The sequence below is a fragment of the Lacerta agilis genome, chromosome 9 (genome assembly GCF_009819535.1).
Source record: "Lacerta agilis isolate rLacAgi1 chromosome 9, rLacAgi1.pri, whole genome shotgun sequence".
Classification (NCBI taxonomy): Eukaryota; Metazoa; Chordata; class Lepidosauria; order Squamata; family Lacertidae; genus Lacerta; species Lacerta agilis.
Window position 1 is genome coordinate 38,504,823 of NC_046320.1, and position 17,828 is coordinate 38,522,650.

A 17,828-nucleotide genomic window follows, 5' to 3' on the forward strand; every position below is an offset into this window, starting at 1 on the left:
TAAGGCATTGGTAAGCTTTGCTCTCTATGCTCTGCGAATCAGAGATATCATATCAGGCTACTTTGACTAATTAAAATGGATTTTCTGCTGTCTAGGAATTTTTATAAAGCTATAGTTGGAGATTCCCTTTTCTTTTGTATATATGATGTAAGAATCTAAAAATCGATAAACATTAAGCCTGTAACCTATATTTATTTAACTTGTGCACATTCTGCTTTACACACTTGGCTAAATGAATGAATGAGGAGCAGAAAGGGGGTGACTGTCCAGGAGGGGGGAAGCTTTAGAAATCCTACTAGCCATTGCACCCAGTGTGTTTTGGCTATATATGATTTTGGCTTTAGTGACTCCAGAACCTAAGTTGTGGTCTTACTGTGTTGCAAACAATACTGGCATTTGTGCCCAAGCTTCTCCATATCTCTGCAAAAAAAGAGAGATTTTTGAAATATTAAGTGGTATGAATGCTTTTATATAAAGAAATACGTAAAGACAAATATTCCGTTGTTGCAATGGGTATTCTTTTCTTCCTTATTTATATTACACAGCAGCTTCACAAACGTGGAAGATCCAACTCCCTTACCTTACCTAGAGGAGTTCTTAGGTCACTGAATCCGTCAGTCTACCAAAATATTGAATATGAAGCCTGGCAGCAGTCAAAACGAGGTGAGCGCCGTAGTTTGAAATCAGTTTCTTGGTGCAAGAAGAGCGTCAAGCGTTATTCTGTGCTCACCTGCTGGTGTATAATGACGTGTTTTCTTTTTGTGCTTGCAGATCAGCAAAAGCAAGATTTCTCTATTGCTGCTGGCATGCAGTATTCAGTTGGTGATAAATGCAAAGTAGGTGACGTTGAATACGAGCCAATTCTGCCTAACTACCATTTCTTTCCTCAGTCTTGTGTGCCGCTACGGGGTTGCCACTTCTTTTCTTGATAGGAGGAGTTTGGATTTGATATCCCGCTTTATCACTACCCTAAGGAGTCTCAAAGTGGCTAACAATCTCCTTTCCCTTCCTCCCCCACAACAAACACTCTGTGAGGTGAGTGGGGCTGAGAGACTTCAAAGAAGTGTGACTAGCCCAAGGTCACCCAGCAGCTGCATGTGGAGGAGCGGGGAAGCGAACCCGGTTCACCAGATTACTAGTCTACCGCTCTTAACCACTACACCACACTGGCTCCCAATAAGTTTTGTGCCTTTAAAAGCAGAAATGCAAGGCTGAAATCAAACTGGGCTTGTTTTTTCTTCTTCTTTCCCCTGGCATGAAGATTCAGTACTGAGGGAAGCTGTTGAAATGAAAGTCTCAGAACCTCTCTGGAACAAAAAGGTCGCAATCCTTCTTATAGTTATCCTCATCCTTCTCTTCCCTCTCTGCTTCTAAATGCTGGTCCTTTCTGAAAGTGCCAGCGATTACAGCACCAAGCGTTGCAATTGATGACAATCGGCACGGTGCTTTTGTCTGCTGCAGGCAAAGGAAATTGGGTCACCTGATGTCATTTTGATGCCAAGTAAGCAACCCTCCCCCCTCCCCCCTCCCCCCCCAAGTCAAAGTTAGTCTTCACGGGTTGATGCGAGATAAGAATCCATCCTGCCAGATCCAGTTACCCACTCCTGGGATTATGGTAACAAGGGTTCTGTTCTCCTAAATAGATTTACTACCTCCATAATTCTGCTTTTTGCATCTCACAGAACTTCCAAGTATCAGTAGGAAACAGTGTTTTGTCTTGGATGTGGTTTGGAATATTAAAATGCCAGGCAAAGAAGTCCATAAGGTGGAGAATGTGTAGTACCTGTGCTGGTTGTGGTCCCATCTGCACTATAAATATTTTAAAAATTATCATGCCACTTTAAACAGTCATGGGTTCCCAAAAATAAAATCATGGGAAGTGTAGTTTAAGGGTCCCGAGAGTTGTTAGGAGATCCCTATTCCCTTCGCAGAGCTACAATTTCCAGAGTTCCCTGGGTGGAGGGATTATCTGCTAAACCACACTGTATTTTTGTGAGGAGGATAGTAGTCTCTTAATGACTCTCGGGACCCATAACAACCTTTACTTCCCAGGATTCTTTGGGGGAAGCCATTACTGTTTAATGTGGTATGATGCTGCTCTAAATGTATAGTCCAGGTGGGGATTATGGCTCATCTGTGAGTTTTGCTTCCAGGACAGTTAAGTCTTTGCCCCTTGCTGTAGTAGGATTGCATTGTGAGGGATGCAGATAGGTGAGTTGATGGCAGGAATTTGTGTGGGGCTGCTGATGTGACTTAACACAAGGGAAAGCAGTGTTATTCCTTATGTGGTCCTAAGGGGAGATCTATGGATATGCTTTGTGAAAGGTTCCAGGATCTCTCAAACTGTATTAGGTTACTTCTCTCTTCTTGGCATCTATCAGTACTGCTTCTGCTTGATACTGGCAAAGTGGTTCAGGAGGAGAGACATTATTTTACAGAAACATTTCCTTTCCTCTTCGTTACTCCATAGGTACGTTTAGACCAAAGTGGAAGATTCTATAATGCTCACATCCAAGAAGTACAGTCTCCAAACGGGCCAGTTGTTGTTTTTGTGGAAGAGCTTGGTGCCAAGTAAGTGAAACACTGTCATTTTCTGCCTAGTCACACGTCTTGGTGACTGGTGACATAGGGGCAAAAAATGACAGTAGGTGCACTAGTCAATACTAGATTCTTTTGAATCAGTCTCCAAAATCTGCAGATATTTTTGCATGCTTTGTGTCTGCCTGACTTCCATCAAAAGGAGCAAAGGCAATACTGCAAACTAGCTCCAAACTGTGTTTCTATTTCATTTCCTCTGAGGGGGTGGAGAAGCTGTGGCCCTCCAGACGGTGCTGGACTCCAGCTCCCATCATTCCCAGCCAGCATGGCCAGTAGATGGGGATAATGGGAGTTGTGATCCAGGCACAATTGGTTCCCCATCCTTGTCCTAAGATGCTTTTGGAAGTGAGCCCAAGCACTATAGCAACGGTGTCTGTAAATACAACTGCATAAGGTGGTAACATTAGCAATGGCAGTTACAATGTTTGGAGAAATATGCTGTTTTAGTTCCATTTTATAATGCATGCCAGCATTTTCTGGGAAATTCTCATAATTGCGTTGTGGAACTGATTTTCATCCGTCCCCCACCCACTACTGCAGACCTCCATGCCACATCCTGTTCTCTTCCAAAAGCTCCTCCAACCCAGGGCTGTAAGGCATAAATGGCTAAGGGGGAATTGGTGAAAATTGAGCGGCCCACGTCATGGGAGACGAAGTGCTTTCATCTAAGGCAAATGCATCATTGGATGCACGACTATGTTTGTTCCGTACAGAAAGTGATAGAAATAGGCGATGGTGTTTTTTTGGGAAAACATTTTCTGTTTGGGTAACTTCTTAGGGAAGTGAAATATGGTCTTGGAAGGAGGGAGTGGGATTAGTTACATAGACGGTTCCTTGCTTGCTTCAAAGAAACATGATTGCTCAAAATGCTTCAGAGCTTGGCCGGAGCCACTTACTGATGCTGGGATGACGGGCTCCTGTTGGAGGCCGACCTAAATAACTGGTATTGAACACAATCTTCAGCTTCTACATGGTTTAAAGGCAGGGGTGGGGAACCCGTGAGCCTCAAGATGTTTCTGGACTCCCAACTCCCATCAGCCAACATGGCCAGTGGCCACAGATGGTAGGGAGTTGTAGTCCAGCAACATACGCCACAGGTTCTCCCTTCCCCTGTTTGAAAAGAAAATCTCTTAGTTTTATAAGGAGCTAGTAGACCATTGGCCATACACTAGGCTTTCCAGCGCCTGGCTGGAATGAGCTGATAGCGGCTTTAGAAGTTTAATGCTGGAAAACGATTGCCTTTAAATCTTGCCTTGTTCGTATTTTATTGTATGTCTTGTTCTTCAGTGTTTCTTCCTGTGTAAATAAACAAACGTAAGGGTTGTCAACACACAAGCCCCCATTGGAGGATTTGTGTGAAGTCAGGGCGTGGGAGGGGGGAATCAAAAGTGAAAGCAGTTTTTAAAATGTCAGTTTTAAACAACAGCGAAGGTTTGAATTAAGCAGGAATGGAGGAACACGGGAGCGATGAGGGAATGGGGAGTTGGAGTGAGGTGTAAAGGGAGGTGGTAGTTGGGGTTGGTAAGCAACATGTTGGGGCAGGAGCTCTTGGCAAAATAATGCTGTTGGGTTTTTTTTTTAGTTACAGCACAGTGCCATAGCGTTGGTGATTGCCTTATCTTCTCCCCTGCAGGCATTCCGTACTCCTGAAGAACCTTAAGCCAATCCCACAAGCAGCTCCTCTGGAAAGCTGGAACACTGTGCCAGGGAAGAAGATAAAAAAGCCAATTTCACCACATGGACAGTTTAGTCATTTTGGTAACCGGTTTCCTTCTGCTTTGCATATTGTATGGACTTTTTTTTTTTGCCAAGCGGTCTGCCAGTGATAAATCCGGCAAACTCTTGTTGTTTCAGATGGAGACTTCAGAGGGTCAAAGAATCCAAACAAGCCAATGAAAAACCCATCAGGGCTGCCTCCTCGACTGCATGGCACGAAGCAGCATCACATGTCCTGCCCTGGGATTTATTTCCAGCAAACTTCTCCTGAACACAGCACTCCAGGCAGAAATCCCTCGCAGGCATTAAGGTGAATTCAGCCTGTCAACTAAAACTTCTTAATTTGGGGGGCTTGGTATTTTATTCTTGGTGCTTTTAATAATTTAGGGATCACAACTCCCGAATGTTCATGAATATTCCAATATAGGGCTGCTTCCTGCTCAGAAGCTTCCTCTCTTTGTCAGATTTCTGATCTTGAGAGGAGTGCCTTTATAGCAATAACTGTCATGATGACCTGTGAGTTCCCCCCCCCCCAAGAGATAGATGTGCTCCTCAGTTCTAGCAGAGGTGTGAACATTGGTCCTGAGGCAGTTAACAGTCTGTCAATCTTTGAATATGGCTGAGTTTGTTCCACTGGGGTGAGGCTTGTGGAAAGTTTAGTGTGGATGAACCCATAACCTGGCAGTCGCTTCTCTCCCTCTTTAAAAAAAAAGCCATTTAGCCATTGCGTCTCATGAGGTGTACAGTACCTTAACTGTATTTTCTAAATCGAACTCAACTTAGCATTTGAATTATTATGGGAGCGGGTATCATACCTTATGTCCTTTTGGAAAAGGAGCTATTTAAACCGTTTAAGTGGCTGAAAACCATTTCTTCCCCTCTTCAGAAGGGCAGGTCGTGAGAGAGCAGAAGACTTGGAGTATACGAACAGCAGAGATTGTAACTACTTTGGCCTTTCTCCAGAGGAGCGCCGGGAGAGGGAGGCCATAGAGGAAACACATTCACTTTATGAAATTCAGTTCTGGGATGAAGTAGCCTTTCCTGCGCTTTCGGTACGTTTACAGGACACAGAATGCTTCTTGGAGCGCACTGTTTTCTTGCTCAGTGAATGATGAAAATGAGTTGCAAAATCAATGCTGCTTATCTTCTCACCGCTGCAGCGTTAACCTGGTATATCTTTTTATGACAGTTTTTAAGTATGGTGTAAATACAGTGGTATCATAACAGAAGAGACATGGTGCAATAATTCCACCCCCCCCCCCAATATCCAACCACAAGAACCAACACTGTGGAAAGTCTTGCTTCTAGAATAAGGGAGGTTCTGGGCAACAGTGGTGCCAAGTAGATTTATGGTCCTGCCTAGCACACATGGGTGGACTAGAGCCCAAGTATTAAAGATGCCACCCCCAAGACAAACATATCAGAGGCGAGGAAGCATCATTTAACATGGATGGATTTATTTGTATTCTATATAATTTTTCTGCTACAAAACTGGACACACACAAGTCATAAAACATGATAAAACATGCCCCTCCCTCCTCACGTAATTTCCACAACAACTCTGTGAGGTAGCGTGGGCTGAGAGGCAGGACTGAGCTCACCCAGTGAGCTTCATGGCCAAGTGGGGGATGGAACCTGGGTCTCCTGACACTGTAGCTGCTGCACTCGCACACTGGTGAGTATATGCACACCACTTTGGCTGGACGCTCACGGTAGTAACCTGCCCGTCAACTACTGGTGGGTGCTCATAATATCACTAGACCATATCACCAAGGGCAGTTTGCTTAGGAAATCTGGAACGGGGCCTGTCTGCTTATGTTTCTTTCTTTAATTAAGGAGTTTAGCCAAGGATTGGGGGTTGATTCATGGAATAGTGTGGGGTAATAAGTAGTACTGAAAGTTAAGGACAGTATTTGGCCTTGTAATTATCATAAGCCAGCAAGATATTCGCTAGCATTCCATTCTGCCAAAACTGTTCTCCTTCTCCCTCATCCCCCCCCCCCCCCAAATTGAGAAGGACAGAAGAGTGCCATATAAGAAAATATAACTGAAAAGCAGGACTGTCTTTGTATTCTGTGGAAGCTACCAGATATTGTCCTCATACTGGACAGAATCCAATAAATTGTGGAACGTATATTTTAAACACTTCCATTTCTTACATGGTGCTCCCACGGTGCCACTTTTAGAATTGAGGCTGGGGGCAGTCAAAAGCCATTTGTGATGCAATGAGAGCAACTACTCTACAATGGTGGGGGAAGGTTTTACAGTGGTGCCCCGCTAGACGAATGCCTCGCTAGACGAAAAACTCGCTAGACGAACGCATTCGTCTAGCGGAAGGCTGCCCCGCTAGACGAAAAAGTCTATGGGGCTGCCTCGCAAGACGAAAAATTTTCGTCTTTTTTTTTCTTTTCGTTTTGCGGAGCGCGGCTGTCATTGCCGTTCCGCAAGACGAAAAAACCCGCTAGATGAAAATTTTTGCAGAACGAATTATTTTTGTCTAGCGGGGCACCACTGTATTGTTGTTGTTTATTTATTTAAAAAAAAACCCAGCAACTCCACTGGCTGCACCTAAAATGGCTTTTTGAATCTTGGCCTCTCTGATTTGTCTCTTAGTTGTGCAGCTACCGAGAACCTGTTATACATTCATAATGGTATAAATTACTTAGTTGGCTTACAAGACCAGGATGTGGTGGTTTTTGGAATTTTCTGGTGATAGAAAGGCAACTGTGACCGAAGGGGCTTTCCCTCTTTTGAGACTGTTACTCTTCCCTCCCACCCCATTCTTAATGGAATTTAACCTACATTTTAAAGCATCAGATTTTTAATTTTAAGGCTGTAGTCCTCAGCACAGTTAGTTTTCATTCCGTGGCTTTCCATATGTTGTTGGAACTACAGCTGCTGTCATCCCTGATCATTGGCCGTGCTGTTTGGGACTGGTGGTTGGGAGTCGAAGTCCATCAACTTTGGGAGGGTCACAGATTAGGCATTGTTGTTTTGTAGGAACTTGCCTCCCCCTCCCCTTTGAATGTATTGAGGCTTCACACAAATAATGTATTGGGGCTAGGACAATGGGCATTCTCAACTTAAACCAATGAGGAACTCAGTAAACAGAGCTTATACTAGTAGAAGAGCAGTGATCAAGGTCTTTTTCAGGTGGTAGGACTCTGCTATGACTGTTATGACCAGGCCCTGTTGATAAAAAATGTGGTACACATTAGTTCTTAGTTTGTTTGTTTTTTAACTCAATTCTTTCAGAACCCATCAGTGTCTCAGGTAGCTACTCAAACTACTGATAACACTGGATGGAGAAAACACCGAGCATCTAATGGTGGAGGAGGAGGAAGAAGAAGAAGTAGTTTGAAAGAAGAGAAGGGGAAAAGCAAAAATGCGGAAGCAAAAGAGGAAAAAGGTATAAAAAATGGGAAATCGGTTTAAAACTGACACATCCTTAGTCGATGCTCTTCTGTAGCTTTTGTGAAGTAAGGAAGATACGCAATATGAGGGCATTTGGGGCAGGGTGGGGATTATTTTAAACACTTGCCGAGTTTTGAGAAAAGGTTTTTTAAATGACAATACAGTGTAGCAACCTTCTGTATCCATCATCCACAGCTAGCTTGACCACTGGTCAGGAGTTGTACTCCAATAACATCTGGGGAACCTAGTCTGCGTCATAATATCTTGACTTCGTTAACGGTACTTTTTATTTTCCCATTGCAGAATCTAACCCTGGGCAGATCCTCATAGATCAGAATTTTGAGCCAAAAATATCTGAGGTAATAACTCAAAATTTGATGAGCTGTGACGTGTACTCCAAACACCATAGCCTTTCACAAAACCAAAACTAATAAAGCAACTGTGATATGTCCATTTTGACTTTCAGAACCATGGAGAAGCTTCACGAATATCGCCTCCCTCAGGTCATGGGGATTCACAATCCCCATTTTTGGAACAAGTAAGAGATTTTGTGCTTAAATTCTACCACTCTTTTTGGTGGCAAACTTAGAGTTTCCTCTTTCCTTCCTGTTGCGGGTTCAGATTACAGCGGAATGCCTCGTATTCCCGGATGCTGGTTGGTTGGAACTTTGGGCACAATCGCCAGAAACAGCATCTGGGAAGAGCTGATTTAACAGGATGAGGATTTGTTTGGGGTGCACACTATTAATCAGAGAGGAATGCCTTAATTAAAGCAGACACTGATCTGGTTTATTAATGGATGCCAAGCCCCTCCACATAATAGATATCTTAGACTGCATCTAGTGCCCCTTGATTCCTGTCGGTGAGTAAAACTGCTCACCGGCTCACTGAATCCACCTGAAGTTGCATATGCTGTGTAGCTGACCTGGTCAGCTCAGAGTGCTATGGTGGCTAATTGGAACCTCTGGGTCCAAAAGCAGTATACCTCTGAACACCAGATACCGTGTTTCTCCTAAAATAAGACATAGCCATAAAATAAGCCATAGCAGGATTTCTATGCATTTGCGAAATATAAGCCGTTCTCCGAAAATAAGCCATATTGACGCGGCACCTCCCATTAAAACAGCCTGGAGAGGCGTGGCTACGCAGCGTACGGTTAAAATAAGACATCCCCTGAAAATAAGCCATACTGTCTTTTGTTGAGGGGGAAAAAAATATAAGACGGTGTCTTATTTTAGGAGAAACACGGTACTAGGAATGAACAGGGAAAGATAGTGACTTTCATGCCCTAGTAGTGCCTGTTCTTGAAAGCATCTGGGTAGGGTTTGGTAGGGTCTTCTATTGCCTGTTTGCCTTAGTTCTATCTTTCCAGCCTTTGGTGAAGAGGGTTCAGTCCTCATGCACAACTGGTTGTGTAAGAAAGCTGTCATAGAAAGCTGTTCAGGGAAGTTTTTAGTGTGTGGTGTGATGTTGTGTTGTGTTTTTACTATTTTTTGTTGGGAGTCCCCCAGAGTGGCTGGGGCAGCCCAGTCAGATGGGCAGCATGAGTTTGTACTTTGGGAGTGCTCGCTTAGCAGGGAGGTAAGCATAGCTGTCGACCCCCCCTGCTGTTCCCCACTGCTCTAATAAGGGAATTTCCTGCAAAAAAGGGAAAGGTTGACAGCTATGAGTAAGACTGGTTTAACTTGGTGAGACTTCTGAATAAATGTCCTTGGAGTTTACTTTGAAGTTATTATAATGCCTTCTCATTCCTGGGAAGGAGGGTATGTTGAGTTTTGCCACTTGAGTTAATTTTTTTCTCTTGGTTGAGCATTTGATTTGGAAACATTACCAAAGTTTTCTGTGTGGCATCTTTTGCATTGCAGAGCTTCCAGGAACACATACCAGGCGTGACTCCTCCTCCTCCATCTTTGGCCTTTCACGAGATGCATTTGCCTCCTCCAGTGCCTTCTGTGCCAGCCGTTGTGCCAGCTTGGCCAAATGAGCCAACAACCTATGGACCAACAGGTTCGGAGAAATAAATAGCTTGCTCATCCAAAAAGAACAAGGTCCTCTAATGTCATACCTTGCTATAAAATGGTTCTTTAAAATCTGTCATGGAAACTGCTAATACAGACTAGATATTTTTTTTAAGAGACATTATCAATATTACAGGTAGGTAGCCGTGTAGGTCTGCCATAGTCAAAACAAAATAATAAATAAAGTCCTTTCCGTAGCACCTTAGAGACCATAGGGCGCACCTCATTTTTAGAGGAGGAAACAAGAAAAAAAGCCCTGGTTTTTTTTGAGGATCAGCTAAAGGTTTTGCAGCTTTTTTGGCAAAGGGAAAAGCCCTGGTTTCTTCAAGATCAGCTAAAAGTTTTGCAGCTTTTTTTTTTTTGCAAAGGGGGAAAAGCAAAGCTCCTTTTGCAAAGGGGGAAAAGCAAAGAGGAAAAGCCCCATTTTTATGGGGTTTAACTCACATTTCTGCAGCTGCTAAAGGAAAGGGAGCCTTTTCTACAGTTTCCAGACAGATAATCTAATCAGCCAGTCACATGTAGCTGGGGAAACAAACAACCTCCCTCTGCAGCACATTCAACAATGGAGGGCGGGGCTGAAACTCTTATATCTCTCCCGATCTCTTGCTGATCAGCTGCTGAGCGGGGTCCTTTCAACACTCCCTTTTCTCTTTGTAAAATAAAAAGCATGATCCTCTTTTGGCCCCTGGGCAATTCAGCTCCAGGGACCACCATTCGCTCCATAAGACGCACTGATATTTCCCCTTACTTTTTAGGAGGAAAAAAGTGCGTCTTATGGAGCAAAAAATACAGTAAGTTTGTTCTTGGTATGAGCTTTCGTATCTGAAGAAGTGTGCATGCACATGAAAGCTCATACCAAGAACAAACTTGGTTGGTCTCTAAGGTGCTACTGGAAGGAATTTTTTTTATTTATTATCGGCATTAAATACTTCGCCTATCGGATCTCGGGGTGTATGGTGGTTACAGTAATCCCACAATTACTGTATTTTACACTTGATTAATCCACACCTCGCTCCACAAATTGATTCTTTAATTTGTTCTTGGTGCTACTCTTACCTAGATCTAGACAATTTTCTGTGTTCTTTTTTTTGTTTTTCCACCCTTTGTGTCTTAGGTCTTCCACCTCAAATACCTGTGTCCTCAGTGATGCCGACGCCGGTGACTGGGCTAGATCCCGCTCTGTCCCCAGTCCATGTGACCTCCAGTCCAGTTACTGGCATTCCAGTATCGCTCCAAACAGTGAACCAGCCTCTAATGCCTGTGCCTCAAACCATGAACCTTTACCAGGACCCACTTTACCCTGGATTCCCTCTAAACGAAAAGGGGGAGCGAGTCGGTACACCACCTTACTCCTTGTGCAGCACAGGGGAGGATCTTCCCAATGGTAAGGGGAAGGAACTTTCTCACCATAGCTCAAGGGTAGCTAAATCTAGGTTAGGGGTGTGTGTGTGTAACTTTATAAAAAATGTGGGGAGCAAGCATCGGCTGTTTTAAAGCAGCCATAAATAGAATTATATAGGAAACTTTCTAGCCTTGCATCAATTAAGTTCCACTGAGAGTAGGTCAGGGGCAGCATGCCCCATTTTGCCACTTGAGGTGAATCAAGCAAGTGCTGTGTCACCTGCCGCTGCTGCACTGCAGCCGCCAGGGAAGCAGTGCTGATTTCCAGCAAAATCTCGTAATCTCACTTCTCCACCAGTGGCAGAGGTGCTGTGGTTTGTGGTGTGCTCAAGGGGGCGCCACCAGAGGCTTCTGCTGCATGAGGCGGCTGCTTCACCCTGCCTCATGTATGGGCCAGCCCTGGAGTAAACCATTGAAATTAATGGACCAAAGTTAGTCATGCCATAAATTTAAGTGGGTGGTATTCACCTGAGTTTTTGCTCAATTAGACCCATTAAAGACCACAGCCATTAATTTCAGTAGGTCTACTCTGAGTAAACAATAGTTGAAGACCCCCCCCCCAGTGGATCTTCTCAAGAGTTTGGCTAACAGAGATAACATGCATTCCTTTTTTCTAGCTGTGTTTACTCCCACTGTATCCAACAAGGCTTACTCCCAATTGAATGTGCTTGGGATTGGAATTTGACTGGTCTGTTGATAAGCTTGCCATTTTAGAAACAAACGGGCTTGTAGGAAATTGTGCGTGGGAGCAAAGCAACAATGAGGATTGAAAGGTCTATGGGGAATCTGTAGTTGTTTTAACACCATATTGCTTAGCAAGGATAGGTGTACACTAGAGTATCAACGGAATGAAAAATGTGTCAATAGCTCATAGAGGTTACTGCTCTCTGGAACAGTTTTCTTTCTTGTCTTCCATCTCATTGCCTAATTTGGTCAGGTTTTGTAAAAGGTAAAGGGACCCCTGAACATTAGGTCCAGTCATGGACTCAGGGGTTGCGGCGCTCATCTTGCTTTATTGACCAAGGGAGCCGGCGTACAGCTTCCGGGTCATGTGCCTTGCATGACTAAACCGCTTCTGTCGAACCAGAGCAGCGTACGGAAACGCCGTTTTGTAATCCTACCTAGTCAGTACTGCAAGTCTTCTGTATGCCATAGATTCAGGTCCTTTATTTAAGTGTGGCATTAAACCTTGAGTTGATTCCCAGGCCATATTACAAGACAGTAATCTCTTTTGCATGTGATACTAAGCCAGTGTCTGGTTCATAGTTTATCTCCCATAGACAAACAGGTGGAATGCTGTAGAACATACCTTGGCTACAGGTGGTGGTACACCTGAAATTGAAAAAAACCTTAAGACCAGTTTCAGATGCAATACTAAGCGAAACCACGAGTTAGCAGCAGCGGCAGCATGAGCAGAGGAGGAACAAAGTGGTCGCTATCTTCTCTCTCAGAACCTAGTTGTTTGTGCTATGAATCAGTAGAAATTAAAAGCTTTAGATGAGGTGACACAGTTCTAATAGTGATATATCTGTGATACACACACACAGGAATTGGGGGGGGGGAACCCTTTGAATTCATTTTGCTTTCTCCTTTTCTCAGATAAAAATATCCTCCGATTTTTCTTCAACCTTGGTGTAAAGGTAAGTTACCAATATTTTCCACTTCAGTATTGCAGAACCAAAATATGCATGAACCCAGATTTTTTTTAAAAGAAGTAGCAGTTTTAGAGAAATTGAATGCCTCAGAATTCTGGTTGTTTTGAAGTTGGAACAGCTCACCTCCCAAACAACTAAAAACCATCAAGAACAGTCCTTACATCTATTATCTTTCTGAAGGGTATTTTACTTTCTTTATTGCCTGCCTTTTGGCCATAATGACTCCCAAGGCAGTTCACAGTAAAAATGTTAAGTGCTTTACTGTTAAAACGAGTCAAAAGTAGGTTGGTGACAAGAGGGTTGTAACCACATACACTTACGGAAGGTGTCAGGTTACACATACAGCCCATCTGCACTGGGGGCTTGGCTTCCTTGTGGTTCCTCCACCTGCTCATGGAGCAGATAGTGGAGTAAGGTGAATAGCTCACTATATTTGGCCTATGCTCAAATGCATTTGGACATGTTAAGCTTATATTAACATGGAAAAGTCTCATTGAAATGTAATACAATGGAAAGACTATCTGTTTAGAACTAACGCAGGCATAGGCAAACTCTGCCCTCCAGATGTTTTGAGACTACCAATTCCCATCATCCCTGACCACTGGTTCTGTTAGCTAGGGATGATGGGAGTTGTAGTCCCAAAACACCTAGAGGGCCGACTTTGCCTGTGCCTGAATGCATCTAGCATGCCTACTGTTAGGGGCAGGTTATGCCTGTGTTGAGAGTGTGGTCTTATTTGAGCCGATCACATCTCAGCTTAATAAATCAAGATATGAACACACCATTTGGCTGTACATGCATCCCAGCCCCTTGAATCATCAATCCTCTCTTCATAGTGCAACAAAACAAATGACAATTTGCTTTTAACAACTCGAACTTTTTGTATTGTCCGAACCTAGAGAACTATGGTTAACAGCTTGGGAGCAAGGCAGGAGATGAAAGCCATAATTTGAAGTTGGCTTTCATCCTAGCTTCTCCTAGTAGCTGGCCACAGTTTCTTGGTCCAGATGAAAATGAAAACTTGTGTTGATGGAAAACTTCCTACTTTTGCAAAGAGAGGCTTTAACATCTCACCAACCTGCAGTCTTTCAGGACAGATGTGCTGCATAAAATGTGTCTCCAGATAGGATAAAATCCAAATGCACCTTGTTGCACCACCTGCTGGTTGCAAATAGTAAAGTAGTCCCAAGAAGCAAGTATTATTCCGCTCAGCTTTGCCACCACAATCTCCCTGTATGAGGGGTGATTGTAATACCCCTTATCACCTTATCAAATACAGTGGTACCTCGGGTTACAAACGCTTCAGGTTACAGACTTCGCTAACCTGGAAGTAGTACCTCAGGTTAAGAACTCAGGATGAGAACAGAAATTGCGTGGCGGCAGTGCGAGGCCCCATTAGCTAAAGTGGTACCTCAGGTTAAGAACAGTTTCAGGTTAAGAACAGACCTCCGGAACAAATTAAGTTCTTAACCAGAGGTACCACTGTAGTTAAAATTATTGCTGTTCTATTAAGAGTGCTTCTAGGAGACCCAGAAGAAAAACTTTAACCCCGTTTAGGAAGGTTTGCCAATATTTGGGGGCTGCTTTATAAGGGGACACCTTTAACTTAGTAATGTGAGTTAATGTAATGATATCCTATTGAGGTGTCATGCATTAGGGAAAATAACCTATTCACATTATAACTGTAACTGGATGGTGTTAACCAACATACTGCATTAGGCAAGAACTTGAAAAACTAGATCGAGGATTTTTCGTGTGATGAAGGTTCATCCAAGTTTCCCTTGTTTGCGTTTCTGCAGGCGTACAGTTGCCCCATGTGGGCCCCTCACTCGTATCTGTACCCTCTTCATCAGGCTTGCCTAACAGCCTGCCGAATGTACCCGAAGGTGTCCCTGGCAGTGTATTCCCACAACCCTTGGATACAAGAGGTTTCTTTATCTCAGAATGGAAATGAAGCCGCCCGAATAGACGGACACTTGCCTGGACAGAATGAAGTTGGAATGAATGGCCAAAGTCCGCAGACTGACACCCGGCCTCCATCTGTGCCCCTCTTCATACCTGCTGCTCAAGTGCCTGAAAGCCAAGGACTTGTCTGTGTAGAGTCTGAGAATCTAGGGCAAGGCCTTCCTGCTGAATACGAGGAGTCCTTCGGGGGCCAAAGCATGTTCCCACAACCTCAGTTTGGGCAGAATCAATTTCTAGGACCTGTTCCTGTTGCACCACTGTACTCTCAACTTTGGTATGGGTATCCTGTTCAGGGCTATGTTGACAATTCTGGGGTGAGACAAGTGGTTGTGCCCCCTGTGGACAAGAGAGCTGATGAGGGCCTTGCTGCAGTGACGGGATATGCGGAGTCGTTTCAGAAGGCAAGGAGTGAAAACAGCACCCAAGGCTTACCTCTCTCTGCAGCCACTGCAAAGAGTGACTGTAACGTTCTAAATAAAACCTCAACCAGAGTGCCTAGGGAGAAGCAGGCTTGTCCTGCTGCACCATCTGCTACACAAGCAGAGCCTCTACTCCAAAACCCATCCACAGAGATGCAGGACAGCAGAAGACAAGTGGTGTCAACGCCAAAAAGAGAATTGAAAAACACTGCTTTTAGCCATAAAGAGAAGAATGACCAAGCCAGTGCAGGCCTGGAGGATTGTCGGGTACAAAGGCCAAGGGAAGAGAGTTCTGAAGATGAGCATGAAGTGTGTGATATGCTGAGGAGTGGCCGGTCAAAACAGTTTTATAACCAAACTTATGGAGGTGGCAGAAGGCCTAGAGGTGAATGGGGCTACCCTCCTGGACGGGGAGGATACCATTACTCGAGAAATGAAGAAACCTGGAGGGGACCACACAGCAGAAGCAGAGATGATGGCTTTCAGTATCACCGCAATTATAGAGGAAGGCCATATCGGAATGACAGAAGAAGAGCAAACATGGGAGATTGTTATCGTGGGCAGCAGCTGCCTTAAGAGTACTTCTTCTGGAAGGTTTCAACATGCACATGCATATTGGAATGTGCCCCAAGGTTTCCCCTTTTTGTTTTCTTTAAAGAGAGGAATTCCCTTTTGTATTTTTGAAGAGTGACGTGAGGCCCAAGGGGAATAACCTCATGAGCGTTAAATAACTTTTGGAAATTAAAAATATAAATAAATAAATGCTAGTTGGTTTATTTAAATTCCAAAAACTATATAAACTATTGTGTTTAAAATATTGAAAGGTAGGTTTGGTGTTTGGACCTTTTCTTTGGAATTTATAATAGAAAAAAGTGGCTACAATGGAAACCTACTGCAGTTGAGTATTTTGACAGATGACAGTGAAGAATGTTGAACCAAATAGAATGTATGTCCTCGCATACTGCATCTTGGGTCTTAACACTTGTAGCTTTCTGGACAGTTGACTTTGATGTGCTTCCAATCCAAAGGCCTTTCATCTCAAAAATCTGTGAAACTTGAACATGTGAGGTTGCATTTTGCTTCAATTAAGATGCCACATATGGTAGTCGACTATCCTCGTGTGTCCTAGGTGGTTGATAGTGTCTGACTCATAGGGGTATATATTTTTTTAATTTTATAAAGCATTTCTTGAACTTGTAAAAAGCAATCGAGAATACTCGTGTATAAACTGGTAGGAAGTTTTGGTGAATTCTTCCAGGCAGTCTTAACACTGGTATGATTGTAATGGTGCCTATGCCAACTATGTACCCTCAACAAAAGTAGATGCTGTGCATTTCCAAAATAGTTTTGCAACTGTTACAACAGAACTTTTAAGATACTTTTGCACTGACAAATCCTTAAAACACTTGCTATGTGAGAAATGCATGGGCTAGATGTAAGCTTCCCTTTTCTGTTTAAGCAAGGCTTAGGCAGTGAGTTGCTGTTAAGCCTCCTCTGCCCCATTACACTGTGGAAATGTTTGTATTGTTTGTTCTTGCCTTTTTTTAAAGCCTCCTTCCTGCCTATATATATAAATATATATAAAGCCTGGTTTCCCATCTTTGAGTGGGAGATTTCTAATTTACATTACACTATCAATCTGGTTGCTTTCTTTTGCCTTACAAAGCACTGAAATATGTGCTCCATTTTTTTTCTCTCTGTAAAGTTGAACTGTGTATATTTGTGTGTGTATATCAGTGGAGAAGGTGATGGCTACTACTATTTTGTGTCCAAGAGATTGTATAACTTCCATCAGGAGACTTGAATGATACTGTTTGTGAACACCCTTCTGATGCATGCTATAATTAAAAAAGTTTTGTTTTTTCTGAATTTTTTTAAATGGTGTGAGTGGTTTTTAAAAAATCTACTTGATAACTAGATGTAACTGAAACTCAAGTGTAGACTAGGAAGCTGGGTAAAGTTTAGCTTACAACAACTTTGCAACTAAAGCTTAATATCTAGTTTTAAAAAAAACACCCAGGAATAGTTGGGCTTGGCAGAGCATATTTTCTCCCACCCTCCCCCCAAACAAAGATGTACTCTGCCAAGCCCATATTCCCAACATGTTTGCGCTTCTGTCTCAGTGATGTTTACATTGGCTTGGTCATGGGCAGAGAATGGAAGATGGCAGGATTCCCAAGGATATGCTCTTTGGGTAGCTGGCAGCAGGCCTGTTGCCAGACAAACTATTATAACCTGCAAATGTGACATGAAGGCTGACAACATTAACCCTGCTATGTGGGAATCCCTTGCAGATAACCTCAGTGTTGGAGACATGACTGCTGGGAGGAGCACGGAGAGAAAAAACGTAATGGTGCACATGTAACAGTGAAAATGGATGCCTTCAACTGCCCCCAGCTTCAATAAAACATTTCTCTCCTGTATTGGTCTCTAGCCACAGCAACTGCTGTAACACTCCAATAGTTTGACTTCACCCCTATTGGTGCACTAGCTGTGTTAATACAACATGCGTTAAGACACAATTACAGGGGCCTTGCAGAACCCTATAGGGCTCTCTGCTGTGAACTTTTCCAGATTTAATACATAGACCCTATGAAAGGAGAAAATGCAAAGAACTTTTAAACATGAAAGCAAGTACATGT

At 43.4% G+C, this 17,828-nt stretch overlaps 1 protein-coding gene across 1 annotated transcript in view; it reads left to right on the top strand.

The window, feature by feature from the left end:
• OTUD4 (OTU deubiquitinase 4) overlaps positions 1–17,055 on the top strand; it is a 29,714-nt gene extending 12,659 nt beyond the window's left edge. The window contains exons 9-21 of the mRNA XM_033159739.1: positions 546–663; positions 772–836; positions 2,471–2,571; positions 4,232–4,356; positions 4,453–4,624; positions 5,201–5,366; positions 7,570–7,723; positions 8,032–8,087; positions 8,195–8,266; positions 9,594–9,735; positions 10,861–11,130; positions 12,747–12,787; positions 14,602–17,055. Coding sequence (XP_033015630.1) covers positions 546–663; positions 772–836; positions 2,471–2,571; positions 4,232–4,356; positions 4,453–4,624; positions 5,201–5,366; positions 7,570–7,723; positions 8,032–8,087; positions 8,195–8,266; positions 9,594–9,735; positions 10,861–11,130; positions 12,747–12,787; positions 14,602–15,762 — 2,643 coding nt within the window. The 3' untranslated portion in view covers positions 15,763–17,055. The remainder of the gene's footprint in view (positions 1–545; positions 664–771; positions 837–2,470; positions 2,572–4,231; positions 4,357–4,452; positions 4,625–5,200; positions 5,367–7,569; positions 7,724–8,031; positions 8,088–8,194; positions 8,267–9,593; positions 9,736–10,860; positions 11,131–12,746; positions 12,788–14,601) is intronic.
• The last annotated feature ends 773 nt before the right edge of the window (positions 17,056–17,828 follow it).